Consider the following 12,660-nt stretch of genomic DNA (forward strand, 5'->3'; position numbering starts at 1 on the left):
GCTAAAAGGATTTTCTAAGGATCGATTAAACTTTTAAACTTAAACTTGGATCAGCGAACACAACGTGCCATTGGAACACAGGAGTGATGGGAGTGATAAAGGGCCATTGGAACACAGGAGTGATGGGAGTAATAAAGGGCCATTGGAACACAGGAGTGATGGGAGTGATAAAGGGCCATTGGGACACAGGAGTGATGGGAGTGATAAAGGGCCATTGGAACACAGGAGTGATGGGAGTGATAAAGGGCCATTGGGACACAGGAGTGATGGGAGTGATAAAAGGTCATTGGAACACAGGAGTGATGGGAGTGATAAAGGGCCATTGGAACACAGGAGTGATGGGAGTGATAAAGGGCCATTGGAACACAGGAGTGATGGGAGTGATAGGAGTGATGGTAGTTTCCAGCTACAATAGTCAGTTACATCATTAACCCCGTCTGCGCTGGATTTCCGATCCATTTCGTGTTATTTTCATAAACAAAATGTGCTTTTCTTTCTAAAATAAAATTTCTAAGTGACCCCAAACTTTTGAACGGTATTGTATATATATACATATTAGACATCAAGGAAGGAAAGAAGGAAAGGTTGTTAATGTCCTTACAATACTCATTTGTTTGCACCTTAACCCATGAACCAGCCCGGGTATCCTCGACAACTTCGCACACACCTGGTTTAAAAACCTCACTTATGGGTTGATGGATTCTAAGAAAGTTTAACCAAAAACCTTGAGAAGTTGTGCAATATGGTTGTCCTTAAGCAATGTTTCAGTCCCTCTGTTCCATGTCTTGCATCTGTTTAAGATTTAAGGGATATCAGCAGGAGATATGTGGAAAGAAATATAGTGCGGATTGCGGCGTTTTTTCCAAAAAAACAATGATTTACTCTATCCATGGTGAAACATTTGTTAGAATACTTATTAACCCCTTCACGACAAAGCCCGTACATGTACGGGCTCACAATGCATTGTCCTTAATGGGTTTAATTAAGGGGTTAATTGATCTCCCTTTCAAGTGGTCCATAGAACAATGGCGCTGCGGGGAGGATGATCAACCAATGGGGAGGCTGGCTTCCTGTCACCTCCTAGGCCTAGGCCAGAATACGGCACTGTGTTGCTAAGGGAAAATAAGGAAATTTATATACAATTAGGTCAATTGCTGTGTAAATCATAAGAACTATAAGAGTGATTTTTGGACAAAAAATGAAGTAAAAACAGAATTTGACAGCCGATAATTCATATTTGATCCATTTAATAGGTTAATTTCCACAAAATGTATTGTTTTGCTAAACATAGATTAAACAAATGCGTTGACGTCATTCTCTGGTCTTCAGGCCTCTATAGGCCTCACCAAAGCAGACCTTCGCAGAACCCCCAAGAATCCTTTATATGGCCGCCATTCCATAGGCGCTGTATAATTGATTCAGAAGTTCTTGCTTCTCCGCGTCGGGCAGGAAACACGAACGCGCCGCGTTGATGTTCTGGGAACACAAAAAGGATTTCCCCGTTTAATGGAAATGAGAATGTGGGACAGATTTTGATGACGTAAAAAAAGAATTAAGGGCCATGTTGTAAAAACAACCCAAAGGCCAAAAACTTTATCAAGGTCAATCCTGTGATAGGATATGTAGAAGACATGTACCGTTTATTTTTTCCAGATTCCATAACTGCCAACACACTTAGAATTAGCGGAATAGTCATGATTGGAAGGCATTGTCCTGGGTCGCTGCCCCGCTGCCCCGCTTTTGTAAGCCGTGAGGATGATGGGCTGGTTGATGGGGATCTGGTGACGCTCTGAAGATGAGCACCGGTGGTCCCACCTCCATCTAGGCTGAATCTGCCCACCTCCGGGGTAAGTCCCACCTTCATCACCTCTTCCCATACCCTCCCCAATGTTGGGGGTACCTGATTCCTTGGATTCCGTGTCCACTTACCACACGCATGAAATCTTCATTACTGAACCCCATATGGTTCCTTGCTATAGAGTAATCTTTCTCCAGGGTGGTTCCAAAGGGAAGAGGTCCGTCTGTATTTAAGGAGAAGTTGGCTTCATCTGCCTTAAGCCTGTACAAAAAATATAAATTCTAAATAAATAAAAAAAAAATTAAAAAAAGATATAATATGAATACAGTAAGCATCGGCCAGACCCATTAATGTTTGTTTCCAGGTATAATAACGCAAACTCATGTGATAAAAGCATCTTACGCATATTAGGAGAAACACATGTTCGCTGATCCTCGCATATTTTTTTTATTAATTTTCACAAACAAGTCGATGTTTAGTATTCGGTTGCTAAGCAACCAGAAAGATGAATGGAGAACATATTTCAAGATTGTTTTTAGAATCTCGGCAAAAAATTAAAAACACAAAAAACTGTATGGAAGCGGTTTTTTCGGAAGGTACATGAAGGAGCCTATTTAGTAGACCCGTGAAATATTCCTCAACATGGACATTTCATCATTGCCAATGAATGAAACCATTTTGAAACACTCAAAACCTTCAGGGAATCATTCCTTTTTGCCCTTCTCTCCCAATGGCTAATTCATACCAAAATGGTCACTTGAATGATGTTGGTATGACTTGGACAAGGGCTCTGTCTTACTAGAAACTAATAACACGGGATATAATATGAGGTCTCCTCCAAAGCATGGTACTAGTCCAGGCTAAGGAGATGTGCTAGTCCTTTATAAACCTGGACCAGGTTAAGTCCAACACAAGTTGCTTTAGCAGATAAATGGCATGGTTTATGACCTTATCTAAAACCATAGCTTCCTTCTAGTCACCAAATTATTCGGCGTTGTTCAAACAACTCTATGTTGACAATAAATCCTATCTGGTTATGAGCTGTCTACCTAGCCGTCCACCTAAAAGTGGTCATCAGTCAAATAGACCCTTTAATGATTTAAAAAAAAAAGGATAAAATACTACTTACTGGACCAGTGGATGGTTGGTGAAGTCGGTGTCACAGGCTCCTGTTATGTAACTTGACCAAGGGCACATCTGGCATAAAAGAACAATACCGTTATCTATAAAGTTCTCATCACGTGTTTTTTGCATAATATTCCGTTCTAAGGTTGGGTTAGTTGACCTGTTTTATAAACACTGGCTTTTTGGTGATGGATATTTTGGGATCATAGACGGAATGATGGAAGACTCACAAGGAAGAAGTCTACATCAAGTGCGTATTATAATTTATGCCCTGTGGATGTTCATTATACTAATTTATGTTTCAGAAGGGCGCAGTATTCTTGCCTGAGCGAAGGAGGTATGATGGAACCCAAAACAAAATGTGGTCCTGCCATCTGATGGGGTTGATTAACTACTCAGTTTCTCGTAAAGTCATCTTAGTCCATTAACTATATTATTATTATTAATGTAGGGGAGCAGGGTGACCACAGATGGTTAATGAGATTAAAGACGTTGGTCTCTTGGTTGGAACTGTCTTGGAATTAGGTGTCATCCTGTACATACCTCAAAATGCATGTCCATCTCCAGTAAGCGTTTATACAGCTTTGGGTCCTGCAGAGTGTGGTAACCATGCCCTATCCTCTCGGCCTTTAACACGTCTACGGCCTTATAGAATTAGAACACAGGAATGTTATTGTGGGCACCAGGCCACGTTCCATCACTTCTTCTAATGACAGGTGATCTACTTTTCCAGTAAAGTGAGCGAAAAATGTTTTTTTCCCCCAAAAGGAGATCCGTCTGATGGACCTTCCTCTTGACTTTTTACAATGACTGATTTAGAACAAGATGACTCCAGGTTAACAAACCGGTTCATTTTAGGCAGAGTTTAACAAGGGTTGCTCTTAAAGAACATCAACATATCATATCAATATCAACATATTTCTCTGCACCCCTACAAATTAACATTTACCCTCAAATACAAGTCATTCTTTATAATCAGGGTCACCGCCTTTGGTGGGAAAAAATAGGGACCTAATTTGAATTGTAAATTTTACTGTCATGTTTTCATACGCATAACCATTATATATCTATCAATAAATGGAAATTCTGTAACCCTTTAGGTCTACAAAATATATCGGGGTTCTTCTTACCTCTTCGACCACTGAAGCCGGTCCTGCCTCTCCAGCGTGAACGGTTCTGTGGACTCCACATCTGACAGCCTCCTATTTAATTGTTAAGACAGATGGTTTCGTGAGAAGAATTGTGTTAGATTTGGGAATCGTGCTTTAAGGCCACAAGATGAGTGGCTTTTTTTATTTTTAATTTTTTTTTTTTAATTTTTTTTTTTTTAAAGATGAGTGGCTTTTACATGTCATATTTGCACTTTTAGATAAAGCGAGAGGGTGTTGGGGGGAAAAAATAATTGTTTTAATTTTTTTTTAATATATTGACTGGGTATGTAGTGAAGGGGGGACGCGGATGGTCGACATAAACCGGACTTTAGCCACCCCATCCATATGGTTCCACCATACCTTCATCGACTGGCTGCTCAGTCTCAGTAAAAGGTCTTAAACGTCGTTACATGGTACGTTTAAGATCATATCCTAGATTTATTTCCTTTTTTTGCTCTTTTCAGTCTAGTTCCAGTGATAGAAGCATGCAATGGGGTCATATAAGGGAAGACGATATAATATATACTTTGTGTAATTGTTATAGTCAGCGAATGATACAGACCTCATAAGCTATCAGATGTTCCAGAACTGCTTTATTATTCAGGGATTCATCACCAGCCAGGTCGATAGCCACAACCGTGTCGTTCTTATATTTCTTGCAGAGTTCCACAACCTCGAGTGACCAACCTGTTCGAAACAAAAAAACAGGAAATGTTACATTAATATATAGTTCCTCGGGGGAAGGGCTTGGGAATTCACCAGTAGCAGGAGTGACGTTTCTAATTCTGCATTTTATCAAGATCTTTGGTGGAACTGCACCTTTAAAAGGCTCTATTTTTAGGGTTTTCGGATTATCATGCACTCGGGGGCTTGTGTTGGTGTTTCCGATGCTCTAGAGATCAAGTTGACCCACGGCTTTGACTCCTAAGCAGCTAGCTAGGCCACACATATGGTAGGGTCGGCCATCTTTGTTCTTCTCAGATCCAACACCGCTTAAAAAATAGCATCTGAACATATATATATATTAAATTATATGCTTCGGACATTACAGTAGCCGACAATGTGCACCCTATCACCAGAAATCCATGACTACCAGCGTAATAATAAAATGAATGACAGATATTACTTGGTATATGTCGCAGGCAACACAGGATCGACTTGACCTTAATGTTGAAATCTCTTTCACCTTCTTTCAGCCCTTCATTCACAAGATTTACTACTTCCTCAGGGCTGAGATCTCCTCTATGGAAAAATACAAAATAACGGGATTTGAAAAATAGCCATTATTAGAAGATTTACATAGTTTCAAAAAAATGGGGTTTATTACCGAAAACCTGGAATCTACTCGGTGCGTCTTTAAGTCATGAAGGACTGAAGGTAAAAAGAACTTGTCTTAAAGAAATCATGTACTACACTACATTCTGTGTTGGCAACAAAATTCTAGAATGTCTACTTGGAAAAGCAAAATAAATAACTTAAAATTGTAGCCAGACTTACTCTTTCTGCCCCCAAGGGATCGGATCAACGTTGAAATTGGCAAAGAGGTGAGGATTGTATCTGACCTCTGCATAAATCACTCCTTCTTTAGCTTTCATCTCAACGAACTCATAAGCGATTCTTTTCACAGCCTCTCGGTCCCCACTAAGGGAAACACAAACAGAATGTTAGCTTTTAAGACAAGATACAAGTTTCTAGCAATTGATGGAGGAGAAAATAGCCAAGTCTAAGTAAATTTTTAATAATAACATCAAAGCCACTTAATTTTCCTAAGATAAAGTTTATTTTCTCTGGGCCCACCCGTAAAAGAAAATTGCTCATGAACACGTGTTTCCAGAGTCTGATGAATAGCCTCCCAGCAGAGGTGGTAGAGGCTAATCCAGTGAGGAAGCTAAATGTGTATGACGGGGCGGACTTAAGGCAAGACAAGGGACTAGGTAAGGTTGGGGGGCTTAAAGCAAAAAGAAAAATGGGTAGAATCAATGAGCCAGAGGGCTCCAATCAAACTTACTATGGACACGTCGTATAGGACAACTCCCATAGGACCACCGATCCGTGAAAGGCAGGTGGTCCAGCCACAGACATCCCAACACATTTATCGTTCTATAAAGCAACAGCAGAAGCTATTTCCATGGCATGTGTCACCCTCCAACAAATGTTTTTGCCCTCCTCGCCTTTTAATCACAGTCATAAGGAGCTAAAACAAAGCTTGTAGCCCATCGGAGGTCTCTCGGGATCCTACATCCCCTCTCGGCAAGTGAAAGCGCTTTCACGTGGATTAAGTTACTTACGCAACAGCTGGCATGTAGATGTTGAATTTGGAAAGAAACTCGGTGAGGCTTCCAGGGCTTTTACAAACAACTTTTTCCATTAGACTCTCCGCGCTCTCCCCTCCGGGTAATTCCATTTGTTTTTTCCTAAACAAAAAAATAATAATGCAACATTCACCGGTCCCCAGTCGTACAAAAGAAACACTAAATAAGTGGATCTTCTTTGAGGATTTGATTTTTTTTTTACATAAATATATATCTGGTACTATGGTACCCAATAAATGATCTCCTTAATGTGAAACTTAGAAGGCCCATTCATCAAACATTATAAATCAAACACCAAAGTCATAGTGATTCACTAATAACTATAATAAATAAATCAAGCTATAAAAACTATGATATCTCTTGTTCTCAAAATCAGGTTGTGGTTGGACTCCTTTATTTCTTTGTCCACAAAGCAGAAACATCATTGATAGAACCTTCTCGCCCTTACTAAAGCAGATGAACGGGAGATAAAGGGTTGGAGAGATAAATTCTTGAGGAGAAACAAGGAGAAATTGCTCAAACGATAGGAAAACGAGCCACAGATAATGATGGAGGCTGAATGGACGAGGAAAGAGATTACGGCTTGGTGGATGAGAGGGAGAAATGTCTGGGCGATCAGTGAGAAGGGAATTAGAGAACGGGAAATAGGAAGGAAATATTTGGGCATCTGCTTGTGTGCAGGATCCTCTTTACCTAATGTATCAGGTGGTCTCAGGTTTTGGCAGAAACGCTACAGAAATTGTTGGTGTTATATAAAGAAAAAATAATAATAATGAAGGAGAAGGAGAAAGAAGAAGACAAAGAAGAAGAAGAAAGAAGAAGAAGAAAAAGAAGGAGGAGAAAGGAGAAAGAAGGAGAAATAATAAGAAGGAGGAGGAAGAAGAAGAAGAAGAAGAAGGAGAAAGAAGGCGGAGAAAGAAGGAGAAGAATCTTCTGAGGTCAGTAAATCCTCCTTTCCAGAGTAGAGTCGGCATGATTACAAGATAAAACATGTACGTGAATAGCAGAAATCAAATGTCATCACCATTGATGAACCTCGTGGGATCATCACCTTGATCTGGTTCCCTCCTGAAGAAGTCTTATTAAAGAAAAGCTTGAAGGATGTTCAAGTGCAGAACGGAGAAGTAAAGGAGAAGGAGTAGACATTAGTCTTGTAATGAAGTAGACAAGGGCTGGAAGGGAGGAAAGTGGAAATGTTCTTGAAGTGTTCCATCCCACCACACGTTCCACCATTTATACTGCTATGCTATAGTATGCAGACCAACAAAGTGTTTGTACATCATATACATTATACATATTCTGTCTTTACAGCGTTTCCCAAGAAAACCCACTTAGCAAAGTGCAGTATGGTTTCCGGCTTGATGGTGGCATCCAAGTGAACGTGTAGTTCCACCTGAAAAAAGACATTGAAAGTATTATACGGAGAGCCTGCACACTTATACGTTCATAAAAATAACGAATGCTTTGCTTATAAGTATCCACATAAATGTGATGGCAGATAAGAGCCGTTGGGCCCAACTAGTCTGTCCATAAAAGACCCAACGCTCCATCCTGATGACAGTCAGTGGAAACGAACGAGGGAATGTCTGGGTCTCCAGCTCTCGGGTAAAGATATTAGCAGCGTCGGGCTGTTTGAGGACTCTGGGAACCGTTGGTTTGAAGTACAGCTGTGTCAATAAGGAGCGATGGAGTTGTTCTTGAAGCAAGCAGGTGGACAAATTCCATCTTCCGGACCAACTAAAGTCCTCCGAGCTCCGAGGGTTCCGCCGAGCGCAGCCATCAATGGGTTTAATAAAGTTTAAAACTGAATTCACAAGAGACCTTTCAGACTTCACGATCAAAGTTTATCAAGTTAAAGCAAATACATTGTATATCGAGCCCCGTAGGTAAAATGGGCAACGCTCCAAGATTGTGGATGGATTCCTTGCTAATTGCAGAATTTCTTCTGATTCAAAAACCCTTTTCTTCTACTTTTTACATTTTCTTGTACAACGCACCCATACGGGGGTTGGGGTGTATAAAGCACCGGCCGTGAGGCCACATTTTAGCTCGGAGTATACTAGGACAACCGGAATGCCGGGGTTACGGTAGCACCAGTTGAGAATTATGCCTTAACGCAAGCACACATTCCCACCACGTTGATGGAGAGGACCTTATACAATTAAGGACAAATCCCAAATACAAAAAAGGAGGAAAAAACTGTATTGGAAACAAAAATCTATATTTTTATCTTATTTTTCTTATTCAAAAACTGACTCTTTTAATTCTTTCCTGTGATTGTCTGTCTACCTACCTTGGGCTTGTTAAACGTTTGGGAAATTTGTTCCATTGTTGTCTTGGTTGAGGCTCGGCGTTGGATCCGATTGTAATAATCCGCTCCTGTGTTTGCACCTTGCCCTTTATTTAATGAGTTACCGTTCTGAACAGGAAGGGGAGTGGCCAGCATTTACACGGGGAATATTTAATGAACGACTAGATACATATTATATTAACACGCAGAGATAAAATAACAATAAAACTATGTGAGTGAGTGCAGGAGGGGTTTATGTCCCGAGACAGAACGTAACAGAAACAAGTGTATACTGTAGGTGTTATTATGCTATTAAAATGTGGTCGTATTATTATTATTATTTATTGTTTTATATAGCGCCATCAAATTCCGTAGCGCTGTACAATGGGTAGGCAGGACATAACAATCAGTATGTAACATAACAGATTGACTTACAGAGACAACAGGTGAGGAGGGCCCGGCTCAAAGGAGCTTACAATCTAGAGGATGGGAGTAGTATAGATAAGTAGCAGCGTGGCATGAAAATAATAGATTTGTGAAAATAACCCTAACTTGCTGTTTTTATGCCACTAAAATGTGACCATAGAGGTTTATCATTTCGTGTAGGTTCTGTCTGGACACATACCTTGGAGTGCTCCAGGTTTGACCCAGAGTCTCCGGGTGAAGCCTTGCTTTCCTGGGTCTTCTTTCTCCTGGCAGAGGTGAGTCCTTTGACCTCATCCACTCTCTGCCCGCGTCCCACCACGTCCCTCCCAACACAGTTCCGTCCTTTTAAATGTTTCAGTACCGTCCACGTATGGCATACTTGGCTGGCAAAGTGGACCCCAAGAGCCAACCAGGTATCTCACCCTGTATGTGGCGGCAGAACACGTTCCCCCTTCGTGATCCCTTGTAGTGTAGTGGAGGCTGCCGAGAGTCTCCAGAGCCGACTTACCTCTCTCATATAGAAGTCTTGTACGTTTAACAGTGCGCAGGAGACTATGTTCAAACCTTAAACATTAAACCTCGATTATAACCTTGGTTTCTAGAATTTCGGTCTACCAGTTTATCAGTATATGAAGAAAAAGGCTTGGGATGCTTATTTGGAAGGAGGTATGGAATATGGGGCATGTTCTGACATCATAGCCGCTACGGATTCTCATTTTGCCTGTTGAAAATTCTAGGTATCATTGTGAAAATTATAGTGCGTTCCTTATCTAAACTCGGAGTCTTTACAGTGCAGAGGGAACTACAAAGCAAGAGTTTAAAGTTCAGCTTCAAGGCGCTGATATAACCGTGCAGTGGCGCCAGATGACAGATCAATACCCCATGGAGTGCCAAGATATGGCTAATTAGCTTATTCCACGCATTTACGCGACAGAAAACAGCTAGAATCATATAATTAGCCAAGTTTTCCTTTCTTTATTAACAATGACATGCAATAAATATATTATGCTGGCACATATACGTGATTGATTGATTTATAGATTGTTAAAATAATTGTTAGCCAGAATACCTCTAATGTAACACATCAGAAAACTGGTAACAACAGCGGCTCTCTCTTCTTCTTCGACTTCTTCTTCAATAAACCCCATTTAGTTGCAGACCTGGAAGCTGCCATTATTATCAACCCCGTGACCCGTTGGGTGACTTTCACTGCCCAAAGACTGAGCTGATTCCTTTATGGCAGTGCTAAAGAAGTCCGTTCACCCATAGGCATTCATTAGTCAGCGTGTCCAACTGGGTGATTAAGACTGAGTCATTCTATTATTTCCCACAGGCGGTATGGTAAGGAGTCGGGGCGTTTGTCTAGTAGATTGGGACTCAGGTATCAGAGCGAGAACTCATACAAACGGCTGCAAAAGTAGTAACTGTTTGAAAAAAGAATATGGCACAATTATTTTGAGAATTTATTTTTAATCGGATACTAGCAATAAAGAAAAAAGTGACCTGTAAGACAGCAGTGTTTGTGTTCAGTAGACGTTAGTATTTTTGCAGTCCTTTAATTTCCTTTTTTTCTGGAATTTCTGAAGTTATTTCAGCAGAAGCCCATGTGTCTGTATTGATGTAACATTCTTTCTCCCTTAATGGATACGTGGAATTAGACAAACCCCACCATAGGGGGATCAGATGAGTCCCTTTAGGGGGGGATTTGTGTTATTTGGCCACATGCCCAGAAACAGAATCTTATGTTGCTTTCATTTGTTCTCCAAGAATAATATTTAACATCACTTGTTCATAAATAACCCTCCTAATTCTACAGTCAAAAATGTATTTTAGGTTGATATCCCATTCATGTACTAAAGTATGTCACACTTTTTAAGTTCTTGATTCCTTCAATGTCTTACATATTAATTCAAAGCCCCTTTAAGACAAATATTCAGAACTGGCAAAGGTTACCTTTTTATTGGCATGTTTTTCAGGCCACGTTGGGCTGCCTTCTTTGAATCGACCACTAGAGGGCGCTCTGCTACATTGTTTCTAGCTAGGAAAATATTGACAGTGAAAGATACAATTTACAAACACAGTTTTGAGGCTCAATTTGTTTATTTTTGAGGTTCAGGAAAGGTCGCTGGAATAACGCACATGTCATCATGTAAAGCTGAGATATTTATCCCCTTACCCTATACAAATTTACTTCTGCTTCATAAACATGCCCGTGCAAGACTTAAACAACTCTACTTAGCATTTTGACGCAGCAGTGTTTGCTTTTCTAACAAAGTTCTTTTCTAGGTCGGATCTACGAGCGGTTATGGTCGCCGTTGCCCGTATTATTCTTTCTCTAAACATAAAACGGATTCCAGCTGTACATCAAAACTGCAAAAATGCCAAATGTAAATACGATGATATAATTACCAATAATCAACCATAAGGAAAACTCTGCAAGGTATACTTTATAAATAATAATAATAATAATATAAATAAATAATAAAAAATAATAAATAAATAATAAAAAATAATAAAATAAATAAATAAAGAAACTGCAGCTACAGAGCTGCACCTGCCGCCCTTGTTCGTGGTCTGACAATTCTCAGCGCTGATTGGCTGCCTGACATTCGCCTAAACAACGCTGCAGCCAATCGGGATAAGTATGTCAGATGGCTGAAGATGAGTTTATTTACGTGGTGGTTTAAGAGATGCCATAAAGATGTCAGGAAATTCCTTTGGATGGGAGGTTTGTGATATTAACCGCTCGAGGGCCTGGGTCCGAGACTTAGACGCCAGGAGGAAATGAAATAGAGGATATTGTTACATCACTAGAACAAACCTTATATCTGTCCTAGATTCTTACACGGTACATCTGACTGCACTATTTATAATGAAAAACAGAAACAGCCGGCCCCATTCGGCCCCCCTGTCTATTCTGCCAATTTTTCCTGCTGTAAAGACTCAAACCTTAATCAGTCGTTGGTCTGTATGCCAACCCCATGCATGCTTACACTCCCTTACTGTATGAACCTCTACCACTTCTGCTGGGAGGCTGCTGCACTTTCCTTACATTTCATCTATGCCTCTCACCCTCTAGTTTTAGCTTATGGCGTCTTGTTCTTCCTGTACTTTGTGAAATCCCTTTAAGTATTTAATTTTTTCTAACTCTTTCTCTTCTTCCCCCCCCCCCCGGCCAACCCGACAAGCATCTCTTTCACTGTCTCTGCATCATGTATAGTTCAAAAAGTGCTTTTATTTTTTAAGACTGATTTTCTACGCAGAAGAAGCTCGCTGGGGTTGACCTTTAGGAATGTGAAACACTACCAGGCAGGTGAAATGGTCAACGTTAATGCTTTATTTAGTGAATAAATCCCTCTAGAGATCTTTTGCCCCATCACACCATAGACCATGTATTCTCACTGTGGCCCTATATTCTATGGGTAAGCTGGTAAGGAAGGGAAGTCTAATTTATTAGAATGCTTAACTCTTGGAGGTGTCTTAGAATGTGACTCGAATCTCCGAGGGCTGATCCTTGCATCAGTCAAAAAAAAATTCCATTCTGAAATCTAATATTTA

The 12,660-nt window shown here is 40.4% G+C and overlaps 1 protein-coding gene across 1 annotated transcript; it reads right to left on the reverse strand.

Annotated features, from left to right (window-relative positions):
- Positions 1 to 1,230: 1,230 nt before the first annotated feature.
- Positions 1,231 to 8,777, reverse strand: LOC128472126 (adenosine deaminase-like). The gene is made up of 11 exons (XM_053454200.1): positions 8,680 to 8,777; positions 7,718 to 7,779; positions 6,363 to 6,488; positions 5,572 to 5,715; positions 5,201 to 5,316; positions 4,637 to 4,761; positions 4,054 to 4,125; positions 3,467 to 3,568; positions 2,928 to 2,995; positions 1,930 to 2,059; positions 1,231 to 1,476 (listed from the first exon to the last, which is right to left on the reverse strand). Exons 1-11 carry the CDS (start codon positions 8,713 to 8,715, stop codon positions 1,381 to 1,383), a joined length of 1,077 nt encoding a protein of 358 aa, XP_053310175.1. The 5' UTR covers positions 8,716 to 8,777; the 3' UTR covers positions 1,231 to 1,380.
- Between the last annotated feature and the right edge of the window lie 3,883 nt (positions 8,778 to 12,660).

This window comes from Spea bombifrons, chromosome 13 (genome assembly GCF_027358695.1).
Source record: "Spea bombifrons isolate aSpeBom1 chromosome 13, aSpeBom1.2.pri, whole genome shotgun sequence".
NCBI classification, from domain to species: Eukaryota; Metazoa; Chordata; class Amphibia; order Anura; family Pelobatidae; genus Spea; species Spea bombifrons.